At 50.6% G+C, this 20,000-nt stretch overlaps 1 protein-coding gene across 1 annotated transcript in view; it reads right to left on the bottom strand.

Annotated features, from left to right (window-relative positions):
* The window catches only part of LOC139241094 (rho GTPase-activating protein 15-like), a 162,811-nt gene that overhangs the window by 11,367 nt on the left and 131,444 nt on the right, over nt 1–20,000 (bottom strand). Inside the window, exons 10-15 of the mRNA XM_070869783.1 lie at nt 18,058–18,150; nt 14,845–14,943; nt 12,782–12,917; nt 9,842–9,955; nt 7,693–7,791; nt 4,958–5,035 (exon numbers count right to left, since the gene is read on the bottom strand). Coding sequence (XP_070725884.1) covers nt 4,958–5,035; nt 7,693–7,791; nt 9,842–9,955; nt 12,782–12,917; nt 14,845–14,943; nt 18,058–18,150 — 619 coding nt within the window. The remainder of the gene's footprint in view (nt 1–4,957; nt 5,036–7,692; nt 7,792–9,841; nt 9,956–12,781; nt 12,918–14,844; nt 14,944–18,057; nt 18,151–20,000) is intronic.

Here is a 20,000-nt window from a genome sequence, read left to right as displayed (position 1 = left end):
GCTGAATGGCCTTCTCCTGTTCCTAATGTAACAGGCTCGAGGGGCTGAATGGCCTCCTCCTGTTCCTAATGTAATAGGCTCGAGGTGCTGAATGGCCTCCTCCTGTTCCTAATGTAACAGGCTCGAGGGGCTGAATGGCCTCCTCCTGTTCCTAATGTAACAGGCTCGAGGGGCTGAACGGCCTCCTCCTGTTCCTAATGTAACAGGCTCGAGGGGCTGAACGGCCTCCTCCTGTTCCTAATGTAACAGGCTCGAGGTGCTGAATGACCTCCTCCTGTTCCTACTGTAACAGGCTCGAGGGGCTGAACAGCCTCCTCCTGTTCCTAATGTAACAGACTCGAGGGGCTGAATGGCCTCCTCCTGTTCCTATTGTAACAGGCTCGAGGGGCTGAATGGCCTCCTCCTGTTCCTATAAAAGACAGAAAGGAGATGAGGAAAAGTGGTGGGCAAAGAAACCCAAGGCAAAGAACAAAAAGGGCCACTGTGCAGCAAAATTCTAAAAGGACAAAGGGTGTTAAAAAAACAAGCCTGAAGGCTTTGTGTCTTAATGCAAGGAGTATCCGTAATAAGGTGGATAAATTAACTGTGCAAATAGATGTTAACAAATATGATGTGATTGGGATTACGGAGACGTGGCTCCAGGATGATCAGGGCTGGGAACTCAACATCCAGGGGTATTCAACATTCAGGATGGATAGAATAAAAGGAAAAGGAGGTGGGGTAGCATTGCTGGTTAAAGAGGAGATTAATGCAATAGTTCGGAAGGACATTAGCTTGGATGATGTGGAATCTATATGGGTAGAGCTGCAGAACACCAAATGGCAAAAAACGTTAGTGGGAGTTATGTACAGACCTCCAAACAGTAATAGTGATGTTGGGGAGGGCATCAAACAGGAAATTAGGGGTGCATGCAATAAAGGTGCAGCAGTTATAATGGGTGACTTTAATATGCACATAGATTGGGCTAGCCAAACTGGAAGCAATACGGTGGAGGAGGATTTCCTGGAGTGCATAAGGGATGGTTTTCTAGACCAATATGTCGAGGAACCAACTAGGGGGGAGGCCATCTTAGACTGGGTGTTGTGTAATGAGAGAGGATTAATTAGCAATCTCATTGTGCGAGGCCCCTTGGGGAAGAGTGACCATAATATGGTGGAATTCTGCATTAGGATGGAGAATGAAACAGTAAATTCAGAGACCATGGTCCAGAACTTAAAGAAGGGTAACTTTGAAGGTATGAGGCGTGAATTGGTTGGATAGATTGGCGAATGATACTTAGGGGGTTGACTGTGGATGGGCAATGGCAGACATTTAGAGACCGCATGGATGAACTACAACAATTGTACATTCCTGTCTGGCGTAAAAATAAAAAAGGGAAGGTGGCTCAACCGTGGCTATCAAGGGAAATCAGGGATAGTATTAAAGCCAAGGAAGTGGCATACAAATTGGCCAGAAATAGCAGCGAACCCGGGGACTGGGAGAAATTTAGAACACAGCAGAGGAGGACAAAGGGTTTGATTAGGGCAGGGAAAATGGAGTACGAGAAGAAGCTTGCAGGGAACATTAAGGCGGATTGCAAAAGTTTCTACAGGTATGTAAAGAGAAAAAGGTTAGTAAAGACAAACGTAGGTCCCCTGCAGTCAGAATCAGGGGAAGTCATAACGGGGAACAAAGAAATGGCAGACCAATTGAACAAGTACTTTGGTTCGGTATTCACTAAGGAGGACACAAACAACCTTCCGGATATAAAAGGGGTCGGAGGGTCTAGTAAGGAGGAGGAACTGAGGGAAATCCTTATTCGTCGGGAAATTGTGTTGGGGAAATTGATGGGATAGAAGGCCGATAAATCCCCAGGGCCTGATGGACTGCATCCCAGAGTACTTAAGGAGGTGGCCTTGGAAATAGCGGATGCATTGACAGTCATTTTCCAACATTCCATTGACTCTGGATCAGTTCCTATGGAGTGGAGGGTAGCCAATGTAACCCCACTTTTTAAAAAAGGAGGAAGAGAGAAAACAGGGAATTATAGACCGGTCAGCCTGACCTCAGTAGTGGGTAAAATGATGGAATCAATTATTAAGGATGTCATAGCAGCGCATTTGGAAAGAGGTGACATGATAGGTCCAAGTTAGCATGGATTTGTGAAAGGGAAATCATGCTTGACAAATCTTCTGGAATTTTTTGAGGATGTTTCCAGTAAAGTGGACAAAGGAGAACCAGTTGATGTGGTATATTTGGACTTTCAGAAGGCGTTCGACAAGATCCCACACAAGAGATTAATGTGCAAAGTTAAAGCACATGGGATTGGGGGTAGTGTGCTGACATGGATTGAGAACTGGTTGTCAGACAGGAAGCAAAGAGTAGGAGTAAATGGGTACTTTTCAGAATGGCAGGCAGTGACTAGTGGGGTGCCGCAAGGTTCTGTGCTGGGGCCCCAGCTGTTTACACTGTACATTAATGATTTAGACGAGGGGATTAAATGTAGTATCTCCAAATTTGCGGATGACACTAAGTTGGGTGGCAGTGTGAGCTGCGAGGAGGATTCTATGAGGCTGCAGAGTGACTTGGATACGTTAGGTGAGTGGGAAAATGAATGGCAGATGCAGTATAATGTGGATAAATGTGAGGTTATCCACTTTGGTGGTAAAAACAGAGAGACAGACTATTATCTGAATGGTGACAGATTAGGAAAAGGGAAGGTGCAACGAGACCTGGGTGTCATGGTACATCAGTCATTGAAGGTTGGCATGCAGGTACAGCAGGCGGTGAAGAAGGCAAATGGCATGTTGGCCTTCATAGCGAGGGGATTTGAGTACAGGGGCAGGGAGGTGTTGCTACAGTTGTACAGGGCCTTGGTGAGGCCACACCTGGAGTATTGTGTACAGTTTTGGTCTCCTAACTTGAGGAAGGACATTCTTGCTATTGAGGGAGTGCAGCGAAGGTTCACCAGACTGATTCCCAGGATGGTGGGACTGACCTATCAAGAAAGACTGGATCAACTGGGCTTGTATTCACTGGAGTTCAGAAGAATGAGAGGGGATCTCATAGAAACGTTTAAAATTCTGACGGGTTTAGACAGGTTAGATGCGGGAAAAATGTTCCCGGTGTTGGGGAAGTCCAGAATCATGGGTCACAGTCTAAGGATAAGGGGTAAGCCATTTAGGACCCAGATGAGGAGAAACTTCTTCACCCAGAGAGTGGTGAACCTGTGGAATTCTCTGCCACAGAAAGTTGTTGAGGCCAATTCACTAAATATATTCAAAAAGGAGTTAGATGTAGTCCTTACTACTCGGGGGATCAAGGGGTATGGTGAGAAAGCAGGAATGGGGTCCTGAAGTTGCATGTTCAGCCATGAACTCATTGAATGGTGGTGCAGGCTAGAAGGGCCGAATGGCCTACTCCTGCACCTATTTTCTATGTTTCTATTCGAAGGTTGACTTTAAAATTGGGTTTGAAAGTGGTACCAGGGGGCCACCTGGTGGCTATTGCAAGCATAGCTCCCCTCGAGCACATCCTTCCTCAAGTGTGAATCGTAAAATCAGAGTTTGCAGCACGGAAGGAGGCCATTTCGGCCCATCGTGTCCGTGCCGGCCGACCAAGAGCTACCCAGCCTAATCCCACTTTCCCGCTCTCGGTCCGTAGCCCTGTAGGTTACAGCACTTCCAAATGTGGTGAGGGTTTCTGCCTCTACCACCCTTTCAGGCCGTGAGTTCCACCCCAGACCCCCACCACCCTCTGGGTGAAGACATTTCCCCTCAAATCCCCTCTAAACCTTCCCCCAATTACTTTCAATCTGTGCCCCCTGGTTGTTGAGCCCTCTGCCAAGGGAAACAGGTCCTTCCTATCCACTCTATCCAGGCCCCACATCATTTTATACACCTCAATCAGTTCTCCCCCTCAGCCTCCTCTGTTCCAAAGAAAACAACCCCAGCCTATCCAATCTTTCCTCATCGCTAAAATTCTCCAGTCCAGGCGACATCCTGGTAAATCTCCTCTGTACCCTCTCCAGTGCAACATCCTGGTAAATCTCCTCTGTACCCTCTCCAGTGCAACATCCTGGTAAATCTCCTCTGTACCCTCTCCAATGCAACATCCTGGTAAATCTCCTCTGTACCCTCTCCAGTGCAACATCCTGGTAAATCCCCTCTGTACCCTCTCCAGTGCAACATCCTGGTAAATCTCCTCTGTACCCTCTCCAGTGCAACATCCTGGTAAGTCCCCTCTGTACCCTCTCCAGTGCAATATCCTGGTAAATCTCCTCTGCACCCTCTCCAGTGCAACATCCTGGTAAATCTCCTCTGTACCCTCTCCAGTGCAATATCCTGGTAAATCTCCTCTGTACCCTCTCCAGTGCAACATCCTGGTAAATCTCCTCTGTATCCTCTCCAGTGCAACATCCTGGTAAATGTCCTCTGTACCCTCTCCAGTACAACATCCTGGTAAATCTCCTCTGTACCCTCTCCAGTGCAACATCCTGGTAAATCTCCTCTGTACCCTCTCCAGTGCAATCACATCCTTCCTGTAATGTGGTGACCAGAACTGCACGCAGTACTCCAGCTGTGGCCTAACCAGTGTTTTATACAGTTCAAGCATAACCCTCCCTGCTTTTGTATTCCATCCCTTGACTAATAAAGGCAAGTATTCCGTATGCCGCGTTAACCACCTTCTGTTCCTAATGTAACAGGCTCGAGGGGCTGAATGGCCTCCTCCTGTTCCTAATGTAACAGGCTCGAGGGGCTGAGTGGCCTTCAGGGATCTGTGGAACTGCACTCCCAGGTAATCTCTGTTCCTCTACACTTCTCAATGCGTTAGTGAAGCTGGGGATGGACCAGTGATTTATAAAGATTACTTCCCGTGCACTAATGCTCCATGAACCAGTGACTATAATTCACCCACTCTCCCGACTTCCCCTCTCTCCCGGCCTCCCTCCCTCCGTCCTGGGAAACACCTCACTCACCGTGATCGACCACGAACCTCAGCTTCTGTATGACGGCCAGGTTTCCGCTCACTCGGTAAATGCCATCAGCATCCAACCCTACGGGGAACGGGGAAGGCGGGAGTGAAAACAGGATGTGTTAATACTTGTCAGGTACGAGGAAAGTGAGCGAGAGAGTGGGGAGCGAACACAGAGAGAGAGAGAGAGACAGAGAGAGACAGAGAGAGAGAGAGAGAAAGTGAGAGAGAGGGAGGGAGAGAGAGAGAGAGAGAGAGAGAGATAGAGAGAGACAGAGAGAGAGAGAGAGAGAGAGAGGGAGAGAGAGAGGGAGACAGAGAGAAAAGAGAGAGAGAGACGGAGAGCGAGAGGGAGGGAGAGAGAGAGGGAGACAGAGAGAGATCGAGAGAGACAGAGAGAGACAGAGACAGAGACAGAGAGAGAGGGAGGGAGAGTGAGAGAGGGAGAGACAGAGAGAAAAGAGAGAGAGAGACGGAGAGAGAGAGAGAGAGAGGGGGGAGAGAGAGACAGAGAGTGACAGGGAGGCAGAGAGAGAGAGAGAGCGAGAGAGGAAGAGAGAGAGAGGAGGAGAGAGAGAGAGAAAAGAGAGAGAGAGACAGAGAGACAGAAAGGGAGAGACAGAGAGAGAGACAGAGAGGGGAGATAAGAGCGAGAGAGACAGAGACAAGGACAGAGAGAGGGCGAGATAGGGGAGAGAAAATAGAGAGAGAGAGGAGGGAGAGCGAAGAGAGAGAGGGGAGAGAGACAAACAGGGAGAAACAGAGAGAGACCAAGAGAGTGAGAGAGAGAGGGACAAAGAGAGAGTGCGAGAGTGAGAGACAGAACGAGAGCGAGAGACAGAGAGAGAGAGAGAGAGAGAGGGAGGGAGAGAGAAAGAGAGAGACAGAGAGAGAGAGGGAGACAGAGAGACAGAGAGAGAGAGAGACAGAGAGAGAGAGGGAGAGACAGAGAGAAAAGAGAGAGAGAGACGGAGAGAGAGAGAGAGAGGGAGGGAGAGAGAGACAGACAGAGAGAGAGGGAGAGAGAGAGAGAGAGGGGGTGAGAGAGAGGGAGAGACAGAGAGGGAGAGAGAGAGAGACAGAGACAGACAGAGAGAGAGAGAGACAGAGAAGCAGAGAGAGAGAGACAGATAGAGAGAGAGACAGAGAGGGAGAGAGAAACAGAGAGAGAGAGGGGGGAGAGAGAGATAGAGAGAGGGAGAGAGACAGAGAGACAGAGAGAGAGAGAGACAGAGAGAGAGAGGGAGAGAGAGAGAGAGAGAGAGAGAGCGAGAGAGAGGGAGGGAGAGAGAGACAGACAGACAGAGAGAGAGGGAGAGAGAGAGAAAGAGGGGGTGAGAGAGAGAGAGGGAGAGACAGAGAGAGAGAGACAGAGACAGAGAGAGAGAGACAGAGAGACAGATAGAGAGAGACAGAGAGGGAGAGAGAAACAGAGAGAGAGGGGGGGAGAGAGAGACAGAGAGAGGGAGAGAGAGAGAGAGACAGAGAGAGAGAGAGAGAGAGGGAGAGAGAGAGACAGAGAGAGAGAGAGAGAGGGAGGGAGAGAGAGAGAGAGGGAGGGAGAGAGAGACATACAAAGAGAGAGGGAGAGAGAGAGGGAGACAGAGAGAGAGAGAGAGAGAGAGACAGAGAGAGAGAGGGAGAGACAGAGAGAAAAGAGAGAGAGAGACGGAGAGAGAGAGAGGGGGAGAGACAGACAGAGACAGACAGGGAGGCAGAGAGAGAGCGAGAGAGGGAGAGAGAGTGAGAAAGGGAGAGAGAGAGCGAGGGGGAGAGAGAGAGAAAAGAGAGAGAGAGAGAGACAGGGAGAGACAGAGAGAGAGACAGAGAGAGAGACAGAGAGAGAGACAGAGAGAGAGACAGAGAGAGAGAGTGAGAGACAGAGAGAGACAGAGAGGAGAGAGAAGAGCGAGAGAGACAGAGACAAAGAGAGAGAGAGGGCGAGAGAGGGGAGAGAAAAGAGAGAGAGAGAGGAGGGGGAGCGAAGAGAGAGAGACAGAGAGAGATAGAGAGAGATAGAGAGAGAGGGGAGAGAGACAAACAGGGAGAAACAGAGAGAGAGAAACCGAGGCAGTGAGAGAGAGAGAGAGAGACATAGAGAGAGAGTGAGAGAGAGACAGAACGAGAGCGAGAGAGAGAGAGAGAGAGAGTGAGAGAGAGACAGAGATCGACAAAGAGAGAGATAGAGAGAGGGGGTAGAGAGACAAACAGGGAGAAAGAGAGAGAGACCAAGAGAGTGAGAGAGAGAGGGACATAGAGAGAGTGTGAGAGTGAGAGACAGAACGAGAGCGAGAGACCGAGAGAGAGAGAGAGAGTGAGAGAGAGACAGAGATCGACAAAGAGAGAAAGAGAGAGGGGGGAGAGAGACAAACAGGGAGAAACAGAGAGAGACCAAGAGAGTGAGAGAGAGAGGGACATAGAGAGAGTGCGAGAGTGAGAGACAGAACGAGAGCGAGAGACCGAGAGAGAGAGAGAGAGTGAGAGAGTGAGAGAGAGACAGAGATCGACAAAGAGAGAGATAGAGAGAGGGGGGAGAGAGACAAACAGGGAGAAACTAGAGAGAGAGAAACCGAGGCAGTGAGAGAGCGAGAGAGAGACAGAACGAGAGCGAGAGTGAGAGACAGAGAGACAGAACGAGAGCGAGAGAGAGAGAGAGAGAGAGAGAGAGCGAGGGAGGTGCAACAATGATGGAGCCTGGTACAAACGGCCAGAGGCCCCGGGAACAGAGACAGCACCCACCTCGTCTTTCCACTGCCTCGATGCAGAGCCTCACGAACTTGGGCACCGTGGTTTTCTCTCGCTCGCACAACGCGTCCAGGCGGCAGCCGAAGACTTGGTCTTCACGGGAGGGGGGGGGTGCAGAGGGAGAAGAGAGGGTCAGTCAAACAGATCAGCGCTCAGCGGCTGAAACGCCTCCGCGCGCGGGCGGCAGAGTTACGAGGGCGATTGACGAGGTGAGGGAAGGAGGGAGTCACAGCACCTGAGGCAGGGCTGGTCCGGAGTGGCGGGAATCCGGGCTCGAAGACCCTCCCCCCGCCCCCCCCACACACTTCCTGGCGCTGGGGAGGTGGGGCAGGGGGGGGGTTCGTGGGTTCATCGCATCCCTCCAATCGGGAATCACGTTAAAACTTTCCCTGGAGTTACTGCGCCTTTTACAGCGCAGAAACAGCATCAACCGCTCCGTGCCGGGGTTAAACTCCACACCAGCCCCCTCCCAGCCCTCTCCATCTCCCCCCCATCACCATACCCCTCTATTCCTTTCCCCCCCTCCCCGTGTCTTTATCCAGCTTCCCCCTTAAATGCATCGATACTATTCGCCTCGAGCCCTCCCTGTGGCAGCGAGTGCCACATTCTCACCCCGCTCCGGGTAAAGAGGTTTCTCCTGAATTCCCCCATTGGGTTTATCAGTGACTGTCTGATATTGATGGCCCCCTAGTTCTGGTCTCTCCCCCACACACACACACACAAGTGGGAACATCTTCTCCACATCGACCCCTATCGAACCCCCTTCATAACTTTAAAGAAATAGGAGCAGGAGTCGGCCATTCGGCCCCTCGAGCCTGCTCCGCCATTTAATACGATCATGGCTGATCCGATCATGGACTCAGCTCCACTTCCCCGCCCGATCCCCACATCCCTCGCTTCCCTTCGTGCCCAAAAACCTCAGCCTTGAATATACTCAACGACCCAGCCCCCACAGCCCTCTGGGGCAGAGAATTCCAAAGATTCACCCCCCCCCCCCCAACTCTCTTGAGTGAAGAAATTTCATAGAATCAAAGAAATTTACAGTACGGAAGAGAGTCAATGGAAGAGCGGTGGATGCAGAAACCCTCACCACTTTTAAGAGATGGTTGGATGGGCACTTAAAGTGCAGTAACCTGCAGGGTTACGGACCTAGAGCTGGTAATTGGGATTAGACTGGATGACCTTTCGTTGGACAGAGCAGATATAACGGTAAGTACTGCAGGGAATCGAATACGGCCAGGGTGATCTCCTGGACTAGTGTCGATCGCCTGGATGGGTCGGAGAGGAATTTTCCCAGATATTTTCTCTCCCTAAATTGGCCTGGGTATTTATCTGTTTTTTGCCTCTCCCAGGAGATCACATGGCTCCCAGTTGGGGTGGAGTGTAGAATGTTTCAGTGTAACATAAGAATTAGGAACAGGAGTAGGCCATCTAGCCCTCCGAGCCTGCTCCGCCACTCAACAAGATCAAGGCTGATCTGGCCGTGGACTCAGCTCCACTTACCCGCCCGCTCCCCGTAACCCTTAATTCCCTTATTGGTTAAAAATCTATCTATCTGTGACTTGAATACATTCAATGAGCTAGCCTCAACTGCTTCCTTGGGCAGAGAATTCCACAGATTCACAACGCTCTGGGAGAAGAAATTCCTTCTCAGCTCGGTTTTAAATTGGCTCCCCCGTATTTTGAGGCTGTGCCCCCTAGTTCTAGTCTCCCCGACCAGTGGAAACAACCTCTCTGCCTCTATCTTGTCTATCCCTTTCATTGTTTTTAAATGTTTCTATAAGATCACCCCTCATCCTTCTGAACTCCAACGGGTAAAGACCCAGTCTACTCAATCTATCATCATAAGGTAACCCCCTCATCTCCGGAATCAGCCGAGTGAATCGTCTCTGTACCCCCTCCGAAGCTAGGATATCCTTCCTTAAGGGGTGTCGCAGTTGTGTGGGGCAGAGTGGTTGGACTGGGTGCTCTTTAGCCATTGTTCGTGGGTTTATATGTAACCTTCAGGGCTGCTGACCAAGGGCCGTGCGGCTCTTTGTCGGCCGGTGCAGACACGATGGGCCGGAATGGCCTCCTTCTGCCCTGTAAGTTTCTATGTTCCGGGGCTGGGTTTAGGGGAGATAGCCTGCAGCCTGCCACTTACCTTTGATCAATCCCTTCTCCTGCAGGGTCTGGAGCGGGGGCCTCCTGGTGATGAACTTCCTGATCCTGTTCTTTACCCTCTTCCTCTCAGAGCTATCCGAATTCATCCTACGCACTGTCGACACAAGCAAGAAACAGTCCGTCAGCGGCGGGACACGAGGTGGGGAATGTGGGGGGGCGGGGTAACTGGAGACACCAAGTCTGTAAAAAGACCCGACAACAAAGGAACCACGCCCGGTGCACATTTTTTGGGAAACGAGGTGTTCAGATGAGAAGTCAACGCGAGCCTCGCAGACTCAGTGTGCAAACGGGAAACTAGGCAAGTCCTCAATAGGAACAGGATCTCCTGCCGCTGCAGTTTCTGATAGTGATTGACAGGGGACCATCAAACAACGCATCGATGTAATCATAGAAACATAGAAAATAGGTGCAGGAGTAGGCCATTCGGCCCTTCGAGCCTGCACCACCATTCAATGAGTTCATGGCTGAACATGCAACTTCAGTACCCCATTCCTGCTTTCTCTCCATACCCCTTGATCCCCCGAGTAGTAACGGCCACATCTAACTCCTTTTTGAATATATTTAGTGAATTGGTCTCAACAACTTTGGTAGAGAATTCCACAGGTTCACCACTCTCTGGGTGAAGAAGTTTCTCCTCATCTCGGTCCTAAATGGCTTACCCCTTATCCTTAGACTGTGACCCCTGGTTCTGGACTTCCCCAACATTGATAACATTCTTCCTGCATCTAACCTGTCTGAACCCGTCAGAATTTTAAACGTTTCTATGAGATCCCCTCTCATTCTTCTGAACTCCAGTGAATACAAGCCCAACTTAGTTGATCCAGTCTTTCTTGATAAGTCAGTCCCGCCATCCCGGGAATCAGTCTGGTGAACCTTCGCTGCACTCCCTCAATAGCAAGAATGTTCTTCCTCAAGTTAGGAGACCAAAACTGTACACAATATTCCAGGTGTGGCCTCACCAAGGCCCTGTACAACTGTAGCAACACCTCCCTGCCCCTGTATTCAAATCCCCTCGCTATGAAGGCCAACATACCATTTGCCTTCTTCACCGCCTGCTGTACCTGCATGCCAACCTTCAATGACTGATGTACCATGACACCCAGGTCTCGTTGCACCTTCCCTTTTCCTAATCTGCCACCATTCAGATAATAGTCTGTCTCTCTGTTTTTAACCACCAAAGTGGATCACTATCAGAAACTGCAGCGGCAGGAGATCAGTCAGAACCTGGATTTCAATCTGCGAGCTAAAAGCATCTCAGCAGAAGAGGAAAGAAGGACAAGGACAAGAACAGACGGAAGAAGATGCACACAGAAAAAGTTGACGGACACGTGCCCAGATGGACACAGGTTATAAGAACATAAGAAATAGGAGCAGGAATCGGCCATTTGGCCCCTCGAGCCTGCTCCGCCATTTAATACGATCATGGCTGATCCGATCGTGGACTCAGCTCCACTTCCCCGCCCGCTCCCCATAACCCTTCACTCCCTTATCGCTCAAAAATCTGTCTATCTCCGCCTTAAATATATTCAATGTCCCAGCCTCCACAGCTCTCTGGGGCAGAGAATTCCACAGATTTACAACCCTCTGAGAGAAGAAATTCCTCCTCATCTCAGTTTTAAATGGACGGCCCCTTATTCTAAGACCATGCCCCCTAGTTCTAGTCTCCCCCATCAGTGGAAACATCCTCTCTGCATCCACCTTGTCAAGCCCCCTCATAATCTTATACGTTTTAATAAGATCACCTCTCATTCTTCTGAACTCCAATGAGTAGAGGCCCAACCTACTCAACCTTTCCTCATAAGTCAACCCCCTCATCTCTGGAATCAACCGAGTGAACCTTCTCTGAACTGCCTCCAAAGTAAATATGTCCTTTCGTAAATACGGAAACCAAAACTGTATTCCAGGTGTGGCCTCATCAATGCCCTGTATAACTGTAGCAAGACTTCCCTGCTTTTATACTCCATCCCCTTTGCAATAAAGGCCAAGATACCACTGGCCTTCCTGATCACTTGCTGTACCTGCATACTATCCTTTTGTGTTTCATGTACAAGTACCCCCAGGTCCCGCTGTACTGCGGCACTTTGCAATCTTTCTCCATTTAAATAATAACTTGCTCTTTGATTTTTCCTGCCAAAGTGCATGACCTCACACTTTCCAACATTATACTCCATCTGCCAAATTTTTGCCCACTCACTTAGCCTGTCTATGTACTTTTGCAGATTTTTTGTGTCCTCTTCACACATTTTCCTTCCATCTTTGTATCAGCAGCAAACTTGGCTACGTTACACTCAGTCCCTTCCTCCAAGTCGTTAATATAGATTGTAAATAGTTGAGGTCCCAGCACTGATCCCTGCGGCACCCCACTAGTTACTGGTAGCCAACCAGAGCATGAACCATTTATCCCGACTCTCTGTTTTCTGTTAGTTAGCCAATCCTCTATCCATGATAATATATTACCCCCAACCCCATGAAATTTTATCTTGTGCAGTAACCTTTTATGTGGCATCTTGTCAAATGCCTTCTGGAAGTCCAAATACACCACATCCACTGGTTCCCCTTTATCCATCCTGTTTGGGAGAAAGGTCGAAAGAACGAACAGACGAAAGGACATGCAGTACTGAACGTAGATGAAAGGAACAGGCGCTACAGAGAATAGCCAGAAGAACCAATTGGTCACGGAACCAATGACCACGAAGCTACACCAGTTGCAGCCAGGAATGGCGATTGTATGTCTTCAGTCGATTTCTCTCAGAAGTCTAGTGCTGTAGTTTTTAGTTGTTTTTTTGTTGGGTAATAAAACGGACACTGGGTTCAGCCTAAATGTTGTGCCACATGTTGTCCTTTTCCCACTGCAAGTTCCGAGGTCGATGAATCAGAGTAGAGTGAACAACAAACACCGAGGGTAAAGCGGGTGACTCACGCGAGATTCTCCTGCTTTCCTTCTGCTTGTCCTTGCCCAGCACCTCCTCCTCGTCCCCGCTACAGTCTAACAGCTCGGAGCTGGCGCTCCTCTGCAGGGAGTACACCAGCGGATAGTCCAGCGGGTTCTCCCGATCCTGGCCGCGGGGGGCGGAGAGCGGAGAGGAGGGAGCAAAAAAAAAACAGGACAAGTTAGGCTGTGGTCTTCAGTCACACATAAACACGTACGTAAGAAATAGGAGCAGGAGTCGGCCATTCGGCCCCTCGAGCCTGCTCCGCCATTTAATACGACCATGGCTGATCCGATCATGGACTCAGCTCCACTTCCCCGCCCGCTCCCCATAACCCTTCACTCCCTTATCGCTCAAAAATCTGTCTATCTCCACCTTAAATATATTCAATGTCCCAGCCTCCACAGCTCTCTGGGGCAGAGAATTCCACAGATTTACAACCCTCAGAGAAGAAATTCCTCCTCATCTCAGTTTTAAATGGGCGGCCCCTTATTCTGAGACCATGCCCCCTAGTTCTAGTCTCCCCCATCAGTGGGAACATCCTCTCTGCATCCACCTTGTCGAGCCCCCCTCATAATCTGATACGTTTCCATAAGATTACCTCTCATTCTTCTGAATTCCAATGAGTAGAGGCCCAACCTACTCAACCTTTCCTCATAAGTCAACCCCCTCATCCCCGGAATCAACCGAGTGAACCTTCTCTGAACTGCCTCCAAAGCAAGTATATCCTTTCGTAAATATGGAAACCAAAACTGCACGCAGTACTCCAGGTGTGGTCTCCGCCACAAACTGCGTTCCCCAGCCCCCGACTCCCTCCCTCTCCCCAACTCCTGTCTGAGGCTGGACCAGACTGTTCGCCACCTCGGTGTTATATCTGACCCTGAAATGAGCTTCCGGCCACATATCCCGCAGCATAACTCACACCGCCTGTTTCCCCCTCCGTAACATCGCCCGTCTCCGCCCCCTGCCTCAGCTCATCCGCTGCTGAAACCCTCATCCGTGCCTTTGTTACTTCCAGACTTGACTATTCCAACACACTCCTGGCCAGCCTCCCACATGCTACCCGACGTAAACGAGAGGTGATCCAAAACTCGGCTGCCCCCGTGTCCTAACTCACACCGAGTCCCGCTCACCCATCACCCCTTGTGCTCGCTGTCCCACATTGACTCCCAGTTAAGCAACACCTTGATTTCAAAATTCTTCATCCTTGTTTATAAATCCAGCCATAGGCTCCTCGCCCCCTCCCTATCTGTGTAACATCCTCCAGCCCCTACACCCCTCCCTATCTCTGTAACCTCCTCCAGCCCCTACACCCCTTCCTATCTCTGTAACCTCCTCCAGCCCCTACATCCCTCCCTATCTCTGTAACCCCCTCCAGCCCCTACACACCTCCCTATCTCTGTAACCCCCTCCAGTCCCTACACCCCTCCCTATCTCTGTAACCCCCTCCAGCCCCTACACCCCTCCCTATCTCTGTAACCTCCTCCAGCCGCTACACCCCTCCCTATCTCTGCAATCCCCTCCAGCCCCACAACCCCCCCAGAGATGTCTGCGTCCTCTAATTCTGCCCTCTTGAGCATCCCTGATTATAATCGCTCCACCATCGGTGGCCGTGCCTTCTGTTGCCTGGGCCCCAAGCTCTGGAACTCCCTCCCTAAACCTCTCCGCCTCTCTCCGTCTATTTCGTCCTCCAAGATGCTTGTTAAAACCTCCCTCTTTGGCCAAGTTTTTGGTCATCGGCCCCGAATGTAATTGTGAACCCCTCGATCAAATCACCTCTCAACCTTCTCTGCTCCGAGGAGAACAATCCCAGCTTCTCCAGTCTCCCCACGTCACTGAAGTTCCTCATCCCCCCGGGACCATTCTGGTCAATCTCCCTCTGTACCCTCTCCCAGGCCCTTCACACCCTCCCTACAGTGCGGGGCCCAGAATTGGACACAATACCCCAGCTGAGGGCCCAACCCAGCGATTTATAAAGGGTTTAGTGTAACTTCATTTGCTTTTGCACTCATTGCCTCAGTTTATAAATTGAGAAACGGCTCGGAATACTCACCAGGGTCTCAATAACGCTCTTAATGGTCCTGTACCAGTCACTGATGTAGTCTTCATTCTCGGCCTGGAGTAAGAACTCGTTCCCCGTGACAGTACGCAGCTGTGTGGCGGGAATAAAGAACAGATTTTAATTGCGTTCCGGCAAAGTGGGGCGGGTGGGGGAGGTGTGTGGGGGGGCGGGGCAGGGTCGGGGGCGTATGTCGGCAGAGGGAGCACTTTCCCACTTCGGTCAGTGAGTGAAGGTTAGTCACCCCAACCCCTCCCCTGTGGCAGCGAGTCCCACATTCTCACCCCGCTCTGGGTAAAGAAGTTTCTCCTGAATGCCCCAGTGGGTTTATTAGTGACTGTCTGATATTGGTCTCCCCCACAAGTTGAAACATGTTAGATGTGGCCCTTACTACTAGGGGGGATCAAGGGGTATGGCGAGAAAGCAGGAAGGGGGTACTGAAGTTGCATGTTCAGCCATGAACTCATTGAATGGCGGTGCAGGCTCGAAGGGCCGAATGGCCTACTCCTGCACCGAGTTTCTATGTATCTATGTTCTCGACTTCTACCCTATCGAACCCCCTTCATCATTTTAAAGACCTGGATTAGGTTAGTTTCCGAATGCCAGCTTGCAGACCGACTGACTTCAGTCTGGCTTGGAGGGGCTCAGGGGGAACATTGTCACGTCCACAGTTGCAATGTATGCACCTGTGAGTCGGATCATTGGTTTGTGAAGCTATTGCAACCTGGGGAGGGGGGGGGGGTGTCAGAACGGCCAACCGGGGGCTGCCTGTCTTTTATCCCCTCCGTGCCTTTCAGTTCTGCGCGCGGAGGGGAGAGTTTCCTGTACGGGCTGCTCCTGCACACTCTCCACCTTGCCATCCTCGTCTGCCGTTCGGACACGCCATGGCGCGCCATCTTGCCGTCCGGAGGAGGCGGGGGGTCCCCAATGGAGTGCTCTCTACGCGGGAGTCCTCCCGTTATTTATTGGCGGACTTGGCCTGGAGGGTGGTGCACGGGGCAGTCCCGTGCAATCGGTTTTTAAGCCGGTTCACGGGCTCCCGGGCCGCCTGCAATTTCTGCGGTCTGGAGGAGTCCGTGTTCCACGTGTGTGTTCGGTGTGTGAGGTTGCAGCCCCCTCTTCCAATATTTGAAGGGGCTGCTCCTCAAATTCTGGCTGCACCTCAGTCCCACACTCCTGATCTTTGGGCACCCTGTGCGGAGGGGAGCAGGCAGGTCCGAGGGCCTCCTCGTAGGACTGCTCCTGGGCCTGGCCAAGGGGGCCATCAGCCGGTCCAGGCAGCGGGCGGTCGAGGGGGTCGTTCAGCCCCGACTGCCTGCCTCTCTTCCGCGGTTACATCCGAGCTAGGGTGTCCCTGGAGATGGAGCACACGGTGTCCACCGGTACGCTCGCGGCCTTCCGCGAGAGGTGGGCGCCGGAGGGACTGGAGTGCATCATCACCCGCGGCAACAGAATTATAATTTAATCCTTAATGTCTAAAGTTTAATTTGTTTAGGTTTGTCGGTTTTAGTGCCCCTTATTAAAGTTATATTTAAAATAGTTGTAGAGCTGTTGAGTGGGAGTGGCTTAGCCAGTCACGTGATGTTCACAAGACTCAATAAAACCCCAGCCAGTTGGGTTCGGGGGATCCACGATGGGGCAGGTGGTTGTGAGCCTGGTGGATGAACTGGTAATGTGTCGTGTGATTGTTAAACCTTTGTTAATAAACCAACTAGTTCTTAATCGCAATGTGTTGCTATGAATTTTTAAGGAAAACACATGAAGCAAATATATTTCACCTGTGGCAGCGAGTTCCACATTCTCACCCCGCTCTGGGTAAAGAAGTTTCTCCTGAATTCCCCATTGGGTTATCAGTGACTGTCTGATATTGATGGCTCCGAGTTCTGGTCTCCCCCACAAGTGGGAACATTCTCTCTGTATCCACGCTATCAAAACTGTTCATAATTTTTAATTAGGTCACCCCTCAGCCTTCTTTTTCAAGAGAAAAGAGACCCAGCCTGTTCATCCTTTCCTGATATGTATATCCTCGCATTCCAGGTATCATCCTTGTAAATCTTCTCTGCACCCTCTCCAGTGCTTCTATATCCTTTTTATAATATGGAGACCAGAACTGTGCACAGTGCTACAAGTGTGGTCTAACCCAGGTATATGGAGACCAGAACTGTGCACAGTGCTCCCAATGTGGTCTAACCCAGGTATATGGAGACCAGAACTGTGCATGGTGCTCCAAGTGTGGTCTAACCCAGGTATATGGAGACCAGAACTGTGCACAGTGCTCCAAGTGTGGTCTAACCCAGGTATATGGAGACCAGAACTGTGCACGTTGCTCCAAGTGTGGTCTAACCCAGGTATATGGAGACCAGAACTGTGCACGGTGCTCCAAGTGTGGTCTAACCCAGGTATATGGAGACCAGAACTGTGCACGGTGCTCCAAGTGTGGTCTAACCCAGGTATATGGAGACCAGAACTGTGCACGGTGCTCCAAGTGTGGTCTAACCCAGGTATATGGAGACCAGAACTGTGCACAGTGCTCCAAGTGTGGTCTAACCCAGGTATATGGAGACCAGAACTGTGCACGTTGCTCCAAGTGTGGTCTAACCCAGGTATATGGAGACCAGAACTGTGCACGGTGCTCCAAGTGTGGTCTAACCCAGGTATATGGAGACCAGAACTGTGCACGGTGCTCCAAGTGTGGTCTAACCAAGGGTTGATACAGGTTTAGCATAACTTCCCTACTTTTCTATACCATCCCTCCAGAAATAAACCCTCGTGCTTGGTAAGCAAAGAACCCATGAAGGAAATACAGGTTGAACCTCCCTTATCCGAAACCCTCAGAACCTGGCCTGTTCTGGATAAGGAGTTTTTCTGGACGAGGGGTGGTCACGTTAAATTGGATGGTACAGGTACTGAGCAAGGGGATATCGGGGCTGGCTGGCTTGGGGCTGGGAGTACGGCAGAGACATCATGGGGGGGGGGTTGGTGTCGTTGGATCGCGGGGGCCAGGCCAGCGATTGCGGGAGTCGGCAACGAGGAAGGACTTCAATTCGTTCGTGTCGCAGTTCTGCACATGCGCCACCCGGTGGCCGGGAACGGTTCTGGACGCGGGGTGATTCCGGATTAGGGAGTTCTGGATCAGGGAGGTTCAACCTGTACGTTACAATTGCGATACATTATTCCTCGAGGGGCGTTGGTGCCCGAGCGCCCTACCCGGAATACGTTCTTTTTGCTGGACATCCCCTTGGTCCATTCGATCAGCGAGCCTCGAAGGTCCGTGCTACACTCTGGCCTGTTCCCCACCTTCTGCGAAAGAATTGGATAAATACACGAAAAGTAAAATTCGGCCGGGTTATGGGGAAAACCGCAAATGTAACGCGCCCATTTAAGAAAGGACAAGAACATAAGAAACAGGAGCAGGAGTAGGCCATTCGGCCCCTCGAGCCTGCTCCACCATTTAATACGATCATGGCTGATCTGATCATGGACTCAAGTCCAGTTCCCCGCCTGCTCCCCTTATCCACTTATCATTTAAGAAACTGTCCATCTCCACCTTAAATATATTCAATGTCCCAGCCTCCACAGCTCTCTGGGGCAGAGAATTCCACAGATTTACAACCCTCTGAGAGAAGAAATTCCTCCTCATCTCAGTTTTAAATGGGCGGCCCCTTATTCTAAGACCATGCCCCCTAGTTCTAGTCTCCCCCATCAGTGGGAACATCCTCTCTGCATCCACCTTGTCAAGCCCCCTCATAATCCTATACGTTTCCATAAGATCACCTCTCATTCTTCTGAATTCCAATGAGTAGAGGCCCAACCTACTCAACCTTTCCTCATAAGTCAACCCCCTCATCTCCGGAATCAACCGAGTGAACCTTCTCTGAACTGCCTCCAAAGCAAGTATATCCTTTCGTAAATACGGAGACCAAAACTGCACGCAGTACTCCAGGTGTGGCCTCACCAATACCCTGTATAACTGGAGCAAGACCTCCCTGCTTTTATACTCCATCCCCTTTGCAATAAAGGCCAAGATTCCATTGGCCTTCCTGATCACTTGCTGTACCTGCATACTATCCTTTTGTGTTTCATACACCAGTAACCCCCAGGTCCCGCTGTACTGCAGCACTTTGCAATCTTTCTCCATTTAAATAATAACTTGCTCTTTGATTTTTTCTGCCAAAGTGCATGACCTCACACTTTCCAACATTATACTCCATCTGCCAAATTTTTGCCCACTCATTGATTGTCATAGGGAGTTGGAGGGGTGCGTTAGGATGGAGAACGGACAGGGTTACGGACAAAAAGCAGAAGGTATGGGACTAAGCACGACTGCTCTTTCAAGAGCCTGGCACAGGCACGACAGGCTGAATGGGCTCCTCCTGTGCGGTAGGTCAGTGATTTTATCTCAGCTCCTTTTCTTTAATGGGTTGCTGGAGGAACAGAGAGAGCTTGGAGTGCAAGTCCACAGATCCCTGAAGGTAGCAGGCCAGGTGGATAAGGTGGTTAAGAAGACATACAGAATACTTGCCTTTATTGGTCGAGGAATGGAATACAAGAGCAGGGAGGGTTATGCTTGAACTGTATAAAACACTGGTTAGGCCACAGCTGGAGTACTGCGTGCAGTTCTGGTCACCACATTACAGGAAGGATGTGATTGCACTGGAGAGGGTGCAGAGGAGATTTACCAGGATGTTGCACTGGAGAGGGTACAGAGGAGATTTACCAGGATGTTGCACTGGAGAGGGTACAGAGGAGATTTACCAGGATGTTGCCTGGACTGGAGAGGGTGCCGAGGAGATTTACCAGGATGTTGCACTGGAGAGGGTACAGAGGAGATTTACCAGGATGTTGCACTGGAGAGGGTACAGAGGAGATTTACCAGGATGTTGCACTGGAGAGGGTACAGAGGAGATTTACCAGGATGTTGCACTGGAGAAGGTGCAGAGGAGATTTACCAGGATGTTGCACTGGAGAGGGTGCAGAGGAGATTTACCAGGATGTTGCACTGGAGAGGATGCAGAGGAGATTTACCAGGATGTTGCACTGGAGAGGGTGCAGAGGAGATTTACCAGGATGTTGCACTGGAGAGGATGCAGAGGGGATTTATCAGGATGTTGCACGAGAGAGGGTGCAGAGGAGATTTACCAGGATGTTGC

Source organism: Pristiophorus japonicus, chromosome Y (assembly GCF_044704955.1).
Source record: "Pristiophorus japonicus isolate sPriJap1 chromosome Y, sPriJap1.hap1, whole genome shotgun sequence".
NCBI classification, from domain to species: Eukaryota; Metazoa; Chordata; class Chondrichthyes; family Pristiophoridae; genus Pristiophorus; species Pristiophorus japonicus.
Note: the sequence above shows the minus strand (reverse complement) of the source record. Positions and strands in the feature narration are given on the sequence as shown.